We start from the raw sequence: 17,682 nt of genomic DNA, 5'->3' as shown, positions 1-17,682 counted from the left end.
GAAGCCAATGTGCCTTAACGAAGGCCCTACGGCAGACTCCGCAAACTAGGGCCCATAAACCAAACTTGGCCCACCACCTGTTTTTATAAATCAAGTTTTGTTGGAACATGGCCACACCCCTTCATTTACATACTGTCTATGGCTTTCGTCTCCATATAATGGCAGAGCTGAGTAGTTGCAAGAGGCCATACAGACTATGAGACCTAAAATATTTACTATCTGGCCCTTTAAAGAAGAAAGTTTGCCAACTCCTGTCCTACAGCAAGGTAGTGGCAAGAGCTGGGATGGGAGCCAGGCCTCTGACTCCTGGTTGGGTGCTTTTTAATTCCATGCACCCTTGCCCCTCTGGGCCCATGCTGTCCCCTGTAACACTGCCTGAAGGGTGAGCTTTCAGGCAGCCAGGCTCTGCACAGGCTCAACTCCAGGACGCATGGTGTAGCCAACAGGGAACACCTGGGCGGGCCACTGTTACCCTCATGACAAAATAGGGCTTCTTGCTGGAGGCAGTTCAACCCCTTTGGGGGGAGTCTGACACGGAAATGCCAACATGTGCCTGCTTCTCCTCCGTGGGCAAAGCGGAAAGAGCCAGAGAGTGTTAAGTGTAGGACTCAGGCCAGCCAGATGCCAAAGTTATAGACACAGCCTTTCAAGAAGCCCACAGAGGAGGACTGGCATCTCCAGCCATCTGCTGAGGTGGCCAAGTCCGCTTTAAATTGTGCTGTAGAATTACTTTCTCGGTGCCAGACCGTCCGTGGTGAATTCATTTAATTAAAACCCCACCAAATCCAATCTGTTAGAAGTTCTGAGTTCACACATGTCCTGTCCAATCGGTCATAAGGATGCAGATAGGCCACGGGCCTGGGCCACAGCCACCTGGTACAGTGACTGGCCTCCAACAGACCCCATAAGCCCCAGGTCAGTGAGTTTCCAAGGACAACCAGAGTCGCTGCCCTATTGTGTGACAGAGCCCGCTGCGGACCTCACGCTCTGTTCATCCTCCCTGTCTCTACCCCGTTCGCCTCTCAGGCTCAGTGTTGAGCCTTCCCTAATTTACTCATTCAACAGAGATTAATTAAGTGCCAGCTGTGTGCCAAGCATTCTTCTGAACGTGGGGAAAATAGTCGTAACAAAAGAGACAAAAATCCCTGCCCACATGGAGCTTACAGTTTAAACCCAGAAATGCAAGAGCATCTCACACACTATGTCTCTACAAGGGTAGAACTCTCGTTTAGGGTTCTACTGAACTCAGTTTAGGCCTGAGCACTTGACAATGGAACCGTGCAGAGGCCTCCTAATTAAACCTCCTGCCCTGCCCGCCCCCCCCCCCATCTCCTACTGCCAACCATCCCCTGCCCCCGCCCCGGAAACAGACACCTCTTTGGTATGTCCCTCCCCTACTCGGGAGCTATCAACAGGTCCTCATTGCCTCCAAGTTGAGATTTGAACTCCTGCCCCCACCCTTCACCTATCTTGCTCTCCTCACCAATCTGTGCGGCTCAGGTGAACTTCCTACTCCAAGAAATCCAGAGTTTTTGTTGCTGTTAGATTTACAAGACTCATTGCTAGCTACTTCTAAAAGTAATCGTTTTTTAGAAAATACACAAGACATAAAAAGCAAATTACAATTAATCATGAGCCCCATGATTCAAAGATAAGCTCTCCGAGCTTTTTCGTGTATTTCTTTCCAGGTGGGTGTAGATACATTTTTTTATATTTATATATTTAGCGTGGGATCCCATTATACATAAAGTGTTGTATCCTGCCATTTTTATTTAACATTCTATGGTGGTTTTCTATGTAATTAAGAGACTGCTGAGGAGTATATTTAATCGCTGCACAATATCCCACCACATAAACACACCTTAATGTGTTTAACCAAACCCTATTGGTGAGCATTTGGACTGTTTACAATTTTTCACAATGAAAATGCTGCTATAAACATCCTTGTTCATAAATCTTTGTTCCGATCTCTGGTTATTTTCCCAGCAGAGATTCTTAGAAGTGGCACTCCAGGGTCACTGGGCAGACACGTTTCTAAAGGTTCTTGATGTGTATCATGAAACTGCCTTCCTGAAAGTCTGTTGGTCCCCCTCCCCTCTCCCTTTGTGAGAATACCCACTAGGCTCGGACAGGTATATTTTCTCTGCCTCCTGTGTGCCCTGTGTCTCTTTGCGTTGTGTCTTCGCTTCAGCAGCTCCCCTCGGTCAGAACCCTGCATTTCCCATCCACCCTTCAGAGCTCAGGGCAAAGACCACCTCCTCCACGAAGCCCCTCCTGATACGCTAACTAAAGTTCTCCACCTCTAGCCTTCCCTCGGCCCCTGTCTTAAGTGCTTCCTAAGATAATTCCCACCGTTGCCACGCATTTTAATAACGTGTGTAATAATAGCCTCTTCTTTGTAAGGTACATTGAAGGGCTTCCACTGAGATGTTTCATCTGACTCACTTCAGATAGAATGTGTTTTGAGGTCAAGGACCATGGTTTCATCATCAGAGTCTACTTACTCTGGCCCCATCACCAACCTCAAGTCTAGCCCAACCTCAAGCTAGATCCTGATTTAATGGAGTTTTACAACAGCCTTCCCTACTCCTTGGCCTACCAGAACAGAGTTTGGGATGTTCCCCTCTGCAGCGAGGACTGACTGGGACAGGGGGCCCTGGATTCCAGTCCTCGCTCTGTGAGGGACTCACTAGGTCTTAGGGCCAGTCTCCGTCCCTCTCTGGGCCTCAGTCTACTCATCTATAAAATGAGTGTGTTGAACTACATAGTCTCTCACCCTCCCGGACTTATTGCCGCTGCAGCCCCAGGTACCCAGAGCAGCCCCGGGGTGCCTCTGAGGGCCCCTGTGCAAAGCCAGCCTCTGGGATAGGCCGGAGGGAGCTGGCCGGGTAGGCAGGCCTGGCTCCAGGCCAGGCTGTGTCTGCAAACACTGACCTTGGCTGCCGCAGGGATTTTCCATGACACCAGCACCCTCCCCCCCCCCAGCTCCCCCTAATCCCACGTGGGCCTGGGGAGGGTGGGGGCTGGGAGTGGCGGGGGCTGTCCTATACCAGAGGACCCTGAATCACAGCAATGGGGCACCTGTGGATGGGGTACAGCTAAAAGAGAGAGAGGAGAGAGCAGAGGTCCTACAGGTGGAAAGTCTGGTGGGAAAGCAGGAGTAAAAAGAGCACCTGCCAGCGCAGAATGGGGAGAAGAGCCGAAAGAGGGGCTGGGGAGATGGGAAAGAGGCCTTGGAAAGGGGCAGGATGGAGGGAGGGAGGGTGCTGTGCTTCACAGCTGTCCTTCCTGAGAGCTCTAGCCTGGAGGGGACAAACTCCAGACCCAGCTCTGCACACTGGTCCCTCCCCCCAACCCAGGTCCATGAGGCCCCGGTGGTTTCCCAGGCCTCAGTCAGGGCCTGGCCAGGCCCAGGGTAGGGGGGATTCCTCCTGGGCCCCTGAAGCTGATCTCATTTTGCAGGGGCCCGGGGCCACTGGAAAGACAGAGGTATGAGTCACTAAAGGCCTTCCTGCCAAGGCCACCTCCCCTCCCCCCTGAGGGGAGGTTCCTCTCATCTGCACCCCAGACTTAGCAGCTTCCTGGGTTGAACAGCATTTTCTTTTCTTTTTTTTTTTTAAGTTTTATTTATTTATCTTGAGAGAGACAGCATGAGTGGGGAAGGAGCAGAGAGAGGGAGAGAGAGAATCCCAAGCAGGCTCTGTGCTGCCCGTTCAGAGACGAATAAGGGGCCAAACCCATGAAACCCTGAGATCATGACCTGAGCCGAAGTCGGACGCTTAACTGACCGAGCCACCCAGACGCCCCTGAACAGCATTTTCTGAGCAGCGGCTCCTACCAGGCCTTGCACCAGACACTGAGGGGACTTGCTGGCCCCCTGGGAGCTCAGAGCCCTGCAGGGCTGAGGGCAGAAAGGTGAGCACTGCAGCCAGGCAAGGGGAGCGGAACCTCCAGCTCCAGTGAGGGATCCAGGAAAGTTCTGGAAAAGGCGTTGTCTGAACTGGACCCTAAGGCTAGAGGAGAAGGCGGGTATTCTCTTCCCTGTCTCCACCAGGCAGCCTCCTCCCTCCTCCCCACAGAGCCTGGGCACTCCTGCCTGCTTCCTTCCGCCTCATCTCCTTTAACACACCAATTAGACTCCTGCGGAGCCTCCTATCCCACTTCCTGGCTCCACAGCATCTCTAGACCAAGGGGGCGGCTCCCTGTCTGCGCCTCAGGCCCCTGGGGAGGCAGGGTGTTCAGTGGGCCTTTCTGAGGGGACCCACGGGTTCAGGCCTAACTGCCCCCCTGTGGACCCCACAGGAGAGCCCAGCCTCCCTCGGGGGGCACCCCTGTCCTGCAGCTAGTCCGCTGGCTGCCGGTGTTTCTCTCAAGCCCCCACTTCCCTCTGGCTGCCCGCCAGGCCCAGGCAGCAGCTCCAAGGTCAGGCCCCCTCCCCATGTCCAGCTCTGCACCAGCCCAGCTTAGCCCAGAGTTCACCGCCTTTGGGCGCCTGAGGCCACAGGTCAGATCCATCTTCCCTCAGGGCAAACATTAGCCTCACTGGTGCCCTTATTTACATTAGATAACTAGGGCTACGGGGAACCAGGAAACGGGATGCAGCCAGGCATTGCCAAGGGCTGTGTGTTTCTCATCTACAGAAGGGACTGGACATCCGAGAATCTCAAAGTCAGAGACCTAGAAGGAAGACCTTAAAGTTCTAGACGCTATAGCGGAGCATTTTCCAAACTTCCAGCAACACGCACGGTGAGGAGAGCCCTCAAAGGCCAAATAAGTGGAAAAACTTAGGCCATTCCCCCAACTTTGACCGACCTTGCACATGTACAGCTCTGATAAAGCCTACACTTAAATCCAGTGACAACAAACCCTGTGAAATTCAGCATTCCTCCAGTCCAATTGAACCAAGCAACCCTCTCCTCATCCAACAGTTATGAACAGTCCATGGAACTGCTGTTCCAGGAAATTAACTTTTGGGAAACACTAATCATGGGCTGCTGGTGCTAAAAGGAACTTTAAAGACCATCTAATCTTGATGTTTCCCAAAATATTCATACTCATAATTAATATTCATCGATCCCAATGTCCTAAGCATCCAAAGCCTGCCAAGGCCTCAAAGTCCCCACAGCAACTCTATGAGGTAAGTATAATCATTATTCCCATCTTACAGATGTGGAGACTGAGGCACTTAGAAGTTTCCGTTACTTGGCCCAAGTTGAAATATGTCTGGCTCCAGGCACTCTGACGTCATCTATGCCACTAAGCTGCCGAGATCCCCTGCAGAGAGTAGAAATATCTGTTTTTAGTATTTCAAAAGCATAACAATAAGTTAATTCAGTCTCTAGAATCAGTTAGCCCCTGCTAATTCAGAAGTTCTGATTGGCAGGTGGGTTCTTAATTAATTTTGGTGGGGAAAGAATTAATTATTCCTTTCACAATGATCTATTCAGTGCCCGGTCTCTGTCGGAGACTGATTGACACGTGGCGCTTCATAAATAAAGGCTTTCAAAATTTAGAATCTACAAATGGGTGGGTTAAGACAAAAAATAATAAAAGGGGGAGGGGGGGAGTTGACGGACACCTTTTATCTTGCCCTATCCCGCACGTCACAAAGGAGGAAAGTCGAGGACCAGGGAGGGGAAAGGACTAACTCGAGACACAAAACTAGTTCTGGCCGGGGCCAGGTCAGACCCCTGCATCTCCCACCTCCTTAGCCCCATGCTTTTTTCCTCCATCCAAGGTTGTGGCCAGAGCTCTGGCTTTGTAGCCAGCTAGGCCAGGGGCAGGAGGTCAAGCACTCAGACTGACAGGCACACGGTATCGTGGGGAACAGCAGCTGAGCCCGGTCTGGCCAAGGCCACCACGAAGGATTCAGACTGGCTATCTGTGCTTTAACTGGAAGGAAATAGGCTACAGGGAGAGGCCCTAACCCCCTGCATCTCCCTGGGAGACAGCTTTGGCCAGTTTCTGAGGTCCTTGGTGATACCAGGAGGAAAACAAAGAAACTGAGGCCTAGGGCTTCCTGTCCCACCTCTCATTTTTCCTGCTGCCCCAGATAGCCAAAATTAATATTTATGTCTAACCACATAGTTAATTTTATGTCCAGCCACCTGGCTTCCTCAGGTGGATTCTATGCCTCCAGCCAGGTTTCAGGGCCATCTCTTAGCCTAGTTGCTCCCAAGCAGGGGCTGCTGGGCCCTTGTTGAATGAACAAGTCAACCTTGGTCACACTGAGCCAGCGGGCAGAGGACAGAGCACTGCGTTGGGAACCGAGTATCCTGGGTTATAGTCCTGGCTCTGCCATTCGCTGGCTGTGTGCCCTGGAACAGATCACTCTCCTTCTCTGGGCCTCTATTTCCTCATCTCTACATCATAAGGGCTGGGTCATATGATCACTGAGGGATTTTCTGGCTCTGAGAACCTAGAAGTCTAGTGGATTCAGGAGGAGGTGGCTGGGAGAGGAGAGGGCAGTGACAGCCCCGGTCAGTGCTCTGACAGGCAGCGGCTAGAGTCTCATGATCGGGGGATGAGTTCTGGCTGGTCAGTCCACCAGGTCCTGCGAGGGAGGGTCCTCAGGGGATCAGGCGCGGGGCGCAGCTTCTGTGTGTGTCAGTGACACACAAGGACAGACGGAGCCCCTCGCCCAGTGAGTCACAGAGCTGGACAGCAGGGAGGAGACTGGGATTATCTTTTGCCCCCTCTCTCAAAACCCACGCCTGATGTGGGCAAGGACCAGGCAAGCAGCGGGCCTGCTGGCAGGCAGACAGGCCTTGCCAAACTCCCAATTACTTCCCAGAAGTTCCAGGGCCCCCCGGGAGTGGCTCCACCCCAGCTGGCACCGCTTCCAGCTGGGCACCCACGTCAGCGGGTCCTCACAGCTCCCTTGCCCTTTCACCCAATGACAGGAAAACAGATGAAGGGACGGGGCCGTGCTGACCCTGGGCCAGGTACTTGGAGAAGCATCTGGCTCCCCCGGCGTCACACTCCTATTGCCACTGGGCCACGTCCGTCTCGGAGCAGTGCCCGAGGATGCAACCCCTAGTGGAACGCTCCCCTCTCGGGGCCTCAGTTTCCCATCCCGGTCACCCTTCCTGGGTGATGAATCGGCTCTGAGGCATCGGAATGAGCGATGAGTCAGAAAGTCCTCGAGGCCTGGGCCAACTCACAAGGCCTCTCCAGCCCTTTTCAGCTATAAAACAGAGATCGTCAGAAGAATGGCCTTGTGGAAGTTTTTCAGGATTAAGGTTCAAAATGTGTCTGGAGGGTAAGACCTCAAGCCTCAGCCTGTGGCAGGGAGGGACGACGAGCCCCGGGGGGGGTGGTGTCTGACCCCAAGGGTGAGGTACATCCAGGCTGGGGACACCCTGGACAGGACAGTGGGTCAAGTGGGGCATGAGGCTCTGGCTGGAGAAGAGCCTTCGGGTAAGCCTGGCTGTGCCACCGCGTAGCACCAACAGGGGGAAGGCAGGGAATGGAGTTGTCACTTCCGGCCAGGAGCTGGGGAAGCACGAGCACACTCAAGATAGATCTGAGTTGGCAGGGGCAGGGCGGATGCCCTGTGCGGACAGGCCCAGGGGAAGAAGGTGGCCGGCCACATGTCTGCTGGCACGTGGGCTGTACTGAGACCAGGGAGGGCCTCTCTGCAGCTAGGGGACTTTGTGCGCAGCTACGGTGGACACTGGGTTTTCCTGAAGTCAGAGCCTCTGGGCGCGCACAGGGAGAGGTGGCAGTGGCAGTGGGAGGGGGTCCTTCTCGCTGAGCCCCCACAGGTTGCCCCCCCACCCCGGACCACGCTCTCAGGCGGCCTTTTCCCGGTGAGGTCCCGTCCCCCCTGCTCCTTCACGAACCCCACAGGTTCTGAAGTACTTACGTGTCTAGCTTACATGGTGCGTCGGGCAACCAGGCTGGGTATTAATAGCTGTAGCTCAAACCCCTAGAGTGCAGACAGGGCAAAAGAGGTCCAGAGAGGGGAATGCCTGTGCCCAAGGTCACACAGCCAGCGTGCCGTCAGGCTGGGGCCGGGCCCACGCTACCTAACCCCTGTCCAGCCCCACCCGCGGTGCCATGCCCTCCCCCACGCCCAGTGCGGCGCTGGCCTGGGGGACAGGGAAGGACAGGATAAGAAGCAGTTCTGGCTCAGGGCCTGCCCAGCTGTCGAGGTGAGTTGTGGTCTGGCTGCCGTGGCCGAGCTGGCGGGCACAATCTGTTCTCACCCTGCTGGGACGCAGACAGGCCGGGCATGGCAGCTCAACAGCTCAGCTATCCAGGCCCCTGGCACAGAGTGACACAGTCAACCAGCTAGGTGTCCTGGTTGGTGGGGGGGGGGGGGGGGGGGAAGGGGGGGAAGGGGAGCCCATTCTAAGGGCAGCCCACAGCCCCACACACTCCAAGCGGCTCTCTCCAGATCTCCCTGAGCTTTAAGATTCAAATGGCCTTGGGCTAACAGAGATGCCAGCTTTACTGGAACTGAGCTGCCCCCCGGCCTGGAAATGTGAGGGAAATCTCGCACTTCGCTCATTAGTAATCATAGCGAGCCATTATTGAACATTTGATACGTACCAGACTCTAGGTTAAGTGCATTATACACATTATCTCATTTATTTCTCCCGAAAAGCCCTGGGAGGCAGGTTCTACTTATCAGCCCCATTTTACACATGTGGAAACCAAGGCCCACAGAGGTTTAAAAAAAAAAAAAAAAAAGGCAGTCCTTGGAGGAGTATGAAGATCTGAATTCATATCAGACACCAAAGCACATGGTATCCTACCTGGCCATGCACATATTCTGAGCATACTTCCTGGGCATGGCAGGCAATGTGGAGGGGGAAGCTTGAGAGAAACATGACAAGGTCCAGCCAGGGCCCACCCTGCCACCCCAAGCCAGCGTTTAGCTGTACGTATGGGGCGCTGGGGGATAGGGCAGGGGTGGTGGTAATAGTGGCCCTGGAGTTCAAAGCTGAACATTCTCAGTGTCACGCAAAACACAGAAGGTCACTTCCAGTGCGGAACCCAGGGCAGCTGCACGGAAGAAGCAGCACTGGGTTGGGGCACCTGGATGGCTCAGTCGGTTAGGAAGCAGCATCGGGTTACGTTTTGATAAGGCTTAGAAAGGAGGAACAACTGGAAACCCTGCCAGCCAGCAATATTTTATTATAATAATCCTATCAATAAAAGTAATAAATATCTTAACAGCCCAGTGAAAACAAGCAGGGCCAGGACCGGCAGACCTCATTTTACAAATGAGGAAAACAAGCTCAGAGAGGGGGTGTAATTTGCCTAAGGTCACATAGCCACAAGTGACAGGGCCAGAACTTGTGCCTAGGGCTTCTGAGTTCCCATCCAGGGTCCTTTCCCCTCCAGGTCTCCAGACACAACTCCTGACTTAAGGCCACTTGATGGTTGGCTCAGAGGGAAGCTTTGCCTCTTCCCGGCTCCCGGCGCCTGGCTCTGTGAGGGCCGGGCATTGTGCGGAGGAGATGGGGGTTGGGGTTGTCTGGCTGGTGATAGTAACAACGGAAGGACAGGCAGGGGCCCTGCTTCAACAAGGGCAATGCCACTCCCCCCCCTCCCCATGAGGACAGACCCTACTTTGGGCACAGAGGATGACCCCGGGGCACCAGACTGGGGGCTAATGGAGACCCTGGAGCACCATGCAGCCAGCTGGCAGACAGGCACCGTCCCCTTTCTCCCTGACACTGGTAGGCCAGCTGCCTCGGGGACATTGGATGGCCCCAGTTGCCAACTACCCCTCATAAGCTTCGGCTGGCAGCAAGGAAGTTATCAAGGAGCCACCATGCCTCAGCGTCCCTCCCTCCACACTGAATCACAGGCTAGCCAAGCTCCACCCCTTACAGGCAAGGAAACTGAGGCCCAGAGAGGACAAGGAACAGGTCCAAAGCCGACAGACACTGAACTAGAAACCAGGTCTCCCAAATGACCTACCAGTACCCTTCACACTATCCCTGCTGCCTCTGGACGAAGTTCCCACAGCACTATGAATCAGCTCCTTCTTTAGGTTTAGAAAACGGTTAGGTCTTTGAAGTCAAACAGACTCTGGTTCAAACGCAAGGTTGCTCTGCTTCCAAACGGTGTGACCTCAGAAAAGGCGCTTAATCCTCCCTGTTTCCTCCTTCCTCCCTACTCTATGGTGTCAACCAGGGGCATCAGCAAGGAACTAGCATGGCGTGCGGGGGTCAAGGATGTGCCCATAATCGTGCGCTGTCTTCTCTCCGGTTGGAAGGAGAGGCCCGAATCGGCAAGGTTGGGGAGGTGGAGGGCAGAGATCTCGGGGAAAGGGGTCAGGGTTTCCGGAAGTCCAGCCCCACAGCGCGTGCCTTCTCTCCTCTTCCCCGGCTTTCCCCCAGGCTATGGCCACGCGGCACCCAGCACGGATGGCGGCAAGGTGTTCTGCATGTTCTACGCGCTGCTGGGCATCCCGCTCACGCTCGTCATGTTCCAGAGCCTGGGCGAGCGCATCAACACCTTCGTGAAGTACCTGCTGCACCGCGCCAAGAGGGGGCTGGGCATGCGGCGCGCCGACGTGTCCATGGCCAACATGGTGCTCATCGGCTTCTTCTCGTGCATCAGCACGCTGTGCATCGGCGCCGCCGCCTTCTCCTACTACGAGCACTGGACCTTCTTCCAGGCTTACTACTACTGCTTCATCACACTCACCACCATCGGCTTCGGCGACTACGTGGCGCTGCAGAAGGACCAGGCGCTGCAGACGCAGCCGCAGTACGTGGCCTTCAGCTTCGTGTACATCCTCACGGGCCTCACGGTCATCGGCGCCTTCCTCAACCTCGTGGTGCTGCGCTTCATGACCATGAACGCCGAGGACGAGAAGCGCGACGCCGAGCACCGCGCGCTGCTCACGCGCAACGGGCAGGCGGGAGGGGGCGGCGGCGGCGGCGGGGGCGGCGGGGGCGCGGGCGGCAGCGCGCACACCACGGACACCGCCTCGTCCACGGCGGCGGCGGGCGGCGGCGGCTTCCGCAACGTCTACGCCGAGGTGCTGCACTTCCAGTCCATGTGCTCGTGCCTCTGGTACAAGAGCCGCGAGAAGCTGCAGTACTCCATCCCCATGATCATCCCGCGGGACCTCTCCACGTCCGACACGTGCGTCGAGCAGAGCCACTCGTCGCCGGGAGGGGGCGGCCGCTACAGCGACACGCCCTCGCACCGCTGCCTGTGCAGCGGGGCGCAGCGCTCCGCCATCAGCTCGGTGTCCACTGGCCTGCACAGCCTGTCCACCTTCCGCGGCCTCATGAAGCGCAGGAGCTCCGTGTGAACGCCCTGCGGGGCCTGGAGCGCCTGGGGTTGCGGGGCCGGGGGAGGGAGGGGCTCCTGCCGGGAGGAGCAGCCGGGGTGGGTGAGGAGACCCCATGGGACCCTCCCCACACCCCTCACCACCCTCCTCCAGCCGCGCCCCCCCCCCGCCCCCCATCTCCCGACTGTGCCTGCTCGCACCAGCCGGCAGGAGCCCGGGCTCTGAGGATGTTTCAGGACATCCGCGCCCTGCAAATTCCGAGAAATGTGAAATGTGGGGGGTGGGGGGTGGGGGAGGGAAGGCAGAAGCTGGGAGCCTCCCATCCCTCTGGAAATCTAAGGAGCTCCCTCCGTTCTCAGAGGCCCTGCTGGTACCCAGACCACCCCCCACCCCCCCTCCTCCATCCGGAGGAAACTTCGTGTTCTGTGTAAGTTTGCATCTCTATTTATACCTCTGTCCTGCCAGGTCTCCCACCTTCCCCAGGCTCCAAAAGCCAGGGTGTCTTTGTTCAGGTCACCCCCACTCAGCCCCACTCCCCTTCCTCATCCCCAGCTGTGTCTCCCAGCCTCCCACTACCTTTTGTGTTGTTTTGCATGGCTTTGCAGTTATGAAGAAAGTGGAAACCCAGCAGTCCCTAAAGCTAGTCCCCAGAAGGCAGGCAGACTGAAGCAAGGACAGGCAGGCTGCAGGAGGGACAGAGGAGGGAGGGGGAGATTGTGGCCCTCTGGTCTGCAGGGCAGCCCACGGGGAGGTGAGAGTTAACTGGCCTCCAGCCTCCCGACACTGCCCTTAGAATCAAACAGAAAACTTCATACCTGCCGTCCCCAGCCGCTGCTGACAATGACCAACTCTTACATCTGTGGAATGAGTTTCAGCCTCTGAAACCCTGCCCTGACTACCCATTCATCTGATTCTCACAGTACCCGGTTAGGTCAGCAAGGCAGGAGTTCTCATCCTCACTTTACAGGGGACACTGAGGCCCAGACAGGTGAAGTGACTTGCCCAAGGTGGCACAGACAGCAAAAGGCACAGGGGAACAAGAACCCAGGCTGCTGCTTCTGAGTTTTGGTGCCCTTTCCTCCTGACCACCCTGCCCACTGTTGAAAGCAGAGCTCCTGCCGGGTGCACCCAGGCACTGCGTGAGCCAGCACTGGGACTTAGCCTCGACTCCACTTGGCCAGGAGGCAGGGGCTCTGAATGGACCCCTGAGGCCGAGTAGGACCCCCTCAGTGTCCGGACTGCCTGCTTACAAACAGGGAAGCAGGGCTGAGAGGCTCATGGAAAAAAGGGCAGGAGCCAAGGGCTCTAGGGGTTTGGGAATCGGGCAGAATGAACTAGAGAACTGTCGGGCATATCCAATTGGGACCTTATCCCTGGCTCACAGCCAGTGTTGGTGCCTGTGTCCCAAGTAGCTAGAGATAAATTAAGGCTGCAGCAAGGAGCGCCCCTCTCCGGTAGGGAGTTTGGACCTGGTGTGCCCACTACCTACCCCACCTGCAACCCAGAAACCCAGGTGCAGAGCAAGCAGACCGAGGTGACGCCCTAGACTCCACAGCTGGAGCTGGTACCGTGTCTCAGGACAGCATCAGAGGTGGGTGAGGGGCGTCTCCCCACTCAGAACTGCCCTCCTATGTCATTGCCATGGCGGCTCCCTAACCCTGCTGAGCAAGGCCAGCCCTGGTATTCAGGGATGCTGGAGTGGGGGTCCCACAGGGTGGTCAGCCTCAGCCGCGCCCCAGCCTCTGGGAACCCCTAAGAGAGAAGAAGTCTGGCCTGTGTGTGAGTCCTGTCTCAGCGTGGAGGAGCTCGCCGCCCAGGTGCCAAGAAGAGGGCCCAGGACCCAGGGGTGACCTCTGTGTTTATGTGTGGGGCTGGGGGACAGTGCCGGCTGCCTCTGTCCCATGTGTGACCCTGCCCTCGAGGGGTCCTGTCCCGTCAGTCCCGAGGGAGCCACAACCAAAGTTGCAGGGAGATGGCGAGGAAGGAGGCCAAATGGTCTCGAGCAGAGCATGGCAGGCTGCTCGGCCTCCAGCGGGCCTTTCCCAGGGAACTAGAAGGCCAGAGTGGCTTCCCCCCTCACCCCCTCCCCCACTGCAGGCAGCCTTTCTGCTTCCCCAATGCCTTATGCCTGGGCACACTGCCACAGAATATGCAATACATGTGGGTGCCCCCGCGCCCACACCCCCACCCCGGGCAGCCCCTGGACCCCAAAGGCTGCAGCTGCCACGGCCTTCCTTCAGCCCCTCCTGCCTATCTGTCTTCACAATGAGAATGGCGCCTAATAAATGCTGTCCATGGAGACCAGGCTCAGGCTCAGCCGCCTCTGTATCGTATACCCTTGGCGTGCCAGGGAACAGCCGTTTCCCCGCCGAGGTCTACAGACACACCCAGCTGATGCACCTCAAGCTAACTGAACCCTTTGTTTTTGTTTTTGTTTTGTTTTTAATTTTTTTTTCAACGTTTATTTATTTTTTTGGGACAGAGAGACAGAGCATGAACGGGGGAGGGGCAGAGAGAGGGAGACACAGAATCGGAAACAGGCTCCAGGCTCTGAGCCATCAGCCCAGAGCCCGACGCGGGGCTCGAACTCACGGATCGCGAGATCGTGACCTGGCTGAAGTCGGACGCTTAACCGACTGCGCCACCCAGGCGCCCCTAACTGAACCCTTTGTGTCGGGGGTCTTAGGAAGAAGCCTGGGGGCAACACTGGTGTCCCTTTTGTAATTTCCTCCAAGGTCTCCAGATTGTCTCGGTGTCATCCTGGAATGACTATGAGAGCAAGATAAGACTTTAGAAGAGAAGTCACCTGGTCCAGTGCTCCCCTCACTCACGGTGAGTGAGTACACCGTGTACGTGAGTACGCGAGTACGTGAGTACACCGAAGCCCAGAGAGGGCAGGCCGCTTGCCCCGAGTCACACAACAGCGAGTGGCAGACCCAAGATCAGAACCGGAACCGGGAACGCCGAGTCCCGTTCCCCCTCCTCACACAGCCTGCAGAGTCCAGCCGGACACACCCCAGCTGATGGGGACACCTCCCTGTCTGCCAGAGTGGGGATTCCCTTCCCCAGTGGGGATCCTGGCCTCAGTGGTCTGATGGACACAAAACTGTCTTTACCAGAAGGGGACACATCACAAGCCCCCGTCTTCAGGGTATTATTTCTCTCTGGGTGTGGAGGGGCAACTCATCCTGGGACTCGGCCCCAGATGCACGCTCCCAGCTGGTGCCAGAGGCTTCCAGACGTCACCGAGTACAACCTACAGTAACCTTGCCCACCACAACCCCATTTCTGTCTGCATTCCTCCCTGCCTACCTATGTCTCTTTCATGAGATAATACTTAACCCCGACCGTAGCCAAGGCATTCTAATACTTCCTCTCCTAGCTCATGTTATAAAGTGCTGGTCACAACCCACTAGATTGATTTCTCTGTCCACTAATGGTTTTCTCCCTGCAGGTTGAAATGCTCCAGGGAAATAAAGGGGGAGGGGGTTGCTAGGGGCATCTTCTCCAAGTCCCCCATCTCCACCCACTTGGGTCGCTTGAAATATACAGGGAGAGACCCATTTACTGGGGGCTCAGAGTTCAGAGAAGTGGTGATCCCTGCACCCTCTCCCAGGAGGCAGGACACAGCCGGTCTTCACGTGACAGTGCCCCTGGCTGTTCCTCACAGCTGCAGGCAGCCTCCTGGGACACGCCCCTCACTGGCCCACGGCTCTGAGGGTGGCCACGGCAGAACCGGACTTTAGTTCCTGTTGGCTCACCCATACCTAAGACCACCTCATCAAAACCCAGGGCTTCCTGCCCATGGCCCACCTGTCTCTGTCTTTCTTAGCAAAGCTCAATGCAACAACAGAAACGATGTCATTTCTGAGGTCAGCAGTGAGCACTACGAGGTTGCTCTTACTTTCTGAAGCGGTTCTTGCAGGACATATACGTGCTGACACCTTCTCTCCTCCCTTCCTCACCCGGGGCAAAATCAGCAGAACGCAAAGGAGTCCCCAAGGGGCTGCAGGCACCCCCCCCCGTCTTTCCAGGGCTGATCGGAATGATGGTAGTGATGAGCTACACCCCAGCCCTGGCCCCCAGCTCCTAAGGGCTCAGAATTGTCTGGGGGAGCTAGTGTGGGCTCTCTATCTCCACAGGACGCCGTCCCCACCCTCCTCACTTCCCACCGCATCTGAGGCATCCTGCGCTAAAAAATATATGTACAGCAAAACAAAAATAGAAAACCAGCACCGCAGAGTGGATGTGGGGTATAAATATACCAAGAGCTCCGCTGATGTGGTTACTCAGTGTACGCTTCAGATAGAGACAGAATCTTCCTGGGAGCCCAGAAAGAGGCAGGCAATGACAACTCTTCCCCAAACGTGTCCCACGGTGTGCCTTGTGGGAAAAGGGTTCCGTGGGCGAATGGATCTGAGGAAACGCTCACACATCACTCGCTCATGGAGCTTTCTGAGCCCCCTTGGCTTAGTAAAGGTTAGGAAAAGCCCTGCGGCAAACACAGCCGTTTACCTGTGCTTAAAACCCAGCACGGCCCAAACGCGTTGGTGGCACCAGACCCTCTGCACGACATCTCCGCACCCCCTGTGTTCCACAGAGCACGTTTTGGGATATGCGGGCCTAGCGACATCTCTGCCTCCTGAAGAGAGAGGCTGGTCCTTCCTCCTCAATAAATTGCAAGAGGGGTTTGGCTTATAAGCCCTTCTATAACGGGAGGCCGCGACCTTTGCAAAATACATAGGTTATTCCCAATCTTGTGTCCGCTCAAACCAAGGCTTGGGAGCAGCTCACTTGCCAAGATCGAGCAGTGGGCGAGTGGCAGAGCAGGGATCCGGGCCCAGGCCCCACGGTCCACAAGCGTGTGCTCTCGCCCTCTCACGGCGCCCTTTCCCCGGGGTGGCCCACGGCTTCGGTGAAGGTTTGGCAGAAGTCCCAGAGCTGTTCGGGACACGTTTCTAATTCAGAACCTTGGTGAGAGGGGATACCACGAACCTAAAAACGTCACCCTCCAAAGATGGCAGATTCCGGTGGAGCTGAGGGTCCTCCCTGAGGTCCTCCCACCTCCCACTAAAGACTAGTCTTTTCTGCAGGCTCAGCATGGCCCCGTCCGCCAAGCCCACCGGCATCTCCACAACTTATCTCAGGAAGCCAGGGCTGGGGGAGGACTTCTGTAGGACAGACATGCTGCCAGAGGAAAGACCAACTACCCGTGTTGGCCATGCCCGCCTCCCCACCCAGGGGACACCTCACCGTCTCCACTGAGAAGCATAAAGTGGCGGGGGTGGGGGGGGGGGCTCTCTGACTCTCAGAGCTGGGTTCAGGTTTGAAGGCTGAAAGACTCCATTTCCCGAGAGACCCCCAAACAAACAGTGGACAGTGGATACAGTCCCCTCCTCTTGCCCGGGTAGCAGCAATGCTGGAACAACAGCCTTAGGCACTGCCTAGGAAGATTGCAAAGAAACACTCCCACACCCCCACACACTCCCCTAGATCCCTGGCCCAGCTCCTCTTTTTCAGAGGATGAGATTTTGGCTCCCAGAGAGGAAGTGAGACGCTCAAGGTCGTGAAGCAAGATAATGACGTCGCCAGGATTAGTATCCAAATGGGCTCCCTTTCCTTTCCCCTCCTCGCGCACCCAGAGTAAGGGCCCAGATGAAAGCCGCTAATCTCTGAGGTTGAGTCATTCTGATGCTGGAAATTTCCCACATGTACATCTGGAGAGACACCAGGACACCCCCCTGCCCCTTCGTCTCCCAGCTGCAGGGGAGGACTGTGTGTGTGGTGCCAAGCCCTTGGGCCAGGGGCTGTGAGGGAACTGACCTCAGTGATCTCCTCTGGCCATGAACTCCCAAGAATTCACATTCTGGCATTTTCCATTTACGAGGCTCTCTCACCCCGTTCTTCATCTGTCATTGGAAGACTCTGCGATTTAGGTGAGGATCAACATCCTCGTCTTACAGATGTCAGAACGAAAGCTCAGAAAAGACCCAAGGTCCTGAAAGCTGGGACTGTTTCACATTGACCTCTGTATCTGAGAGCCAAGCCGACCGCTGGGGCATCTCCTTGGCAGCAGGTGTGCTGGGCAGGGGCTACTGCTCAGCCCCAGGGCGTCCCATGCAGTTGCTGTTCCATGGGTCGGGGAGCCCCCAGGTGGACATGGTTCGTGGAACCCATTAGCACAAGGAGACAAGGGGTCATGAACACTTTACCCACTTCCTGGGCAGACACTGCCCACAGCCCTAGACTTTGGACCGAGGGAAGCAGAATGTCCAGCCAACAACCCCTGCCCTTCAGATGAAAGGGCCGAAGGTTTCTGGGGAAAAGGTCATGCCTTCGACCCAGACCAACTCCCCAAAACAACACTCTTCCACAGTTCTGGTTCCCTAAAGAGGGAGCATGTAACCAGGTCATCCCCA

The 17,682-nt window shown here is 56.1% G+C and overlaps 1 protein-coding gene and 1 long non-coding RNA gene across 5 annotated transcripts in view; one reads left to right on the top strand and one right to left on the bottom strand.

Annotated features, from left to right (window-relative positions):
• Positions 1-13,569, top strand: part of KCNK3 (potassium two pore domain channel subfamily K member 3) — a 37,699-nt gene extending 24,130 nt beyond the window's left edge. Inside the window, exons 1-3 of one of the 3 annotated variants that reach the window (XM_045054826.1) lie at positions 5,466-6,479; positions 6,903-7,261; positions 10,359-13,569. In XM_045054826.1, coding sequence (XP_044910761.1) covers positions 7,120-7,261; positions 10,359-11,284 — 1,068 coding nt within the window. In that variant the 5' untranslated portion in view covers positions 5,466-6,479; positions 6,903-7,119 and the 3' untranslated portion in view covers positions 11,285-13,569. Of the gene's footprint in view, positions 1-5,465; positions 6,538-6,902; positions 7,262-10,358 lie in introns of those variants that run through there. The other 2 variants (XM_045054825.1, XM_003984414.6) reach the window with 2 other exon arrangements.
• LOC109498336 overlaps positions 1-17,682 on the bottom strand; it is a 48,899-nt gene that overhangs the window by 10,737 nt on the left and 20,480 nt on the right. For both annotated transcript variants that reach the window (XR_002741272.2, XR_006595875.1), the window contains exon 5: positions 5,166-5,274. This is a non-coding gene — a long non-coding RNA (uncharacterized LOC109498336). The remainder of the gene's footprint in view (positions 1-5,165; positions 5,275-17,682) is intronic.

This window comes from Felis catus, chromosome A3 (assembly GCF_018350175.1).
Source record: "Felis catus isolate Fca126 chromosome A3, F.catus_Fca126_mat1.0, whole genome shotgun sequence".
Classification (NCBI taxonomy): domain Eukaryota; kingdom Metazoa; phylum Chordata; class Mammalia; order Carnivora; family Felidae; genus Felis; species Felis catus.
Note: the sequence above shows the minus strand (reverse complement) of the source record. Positions and strands in the feature narration are given on the sequence as shown.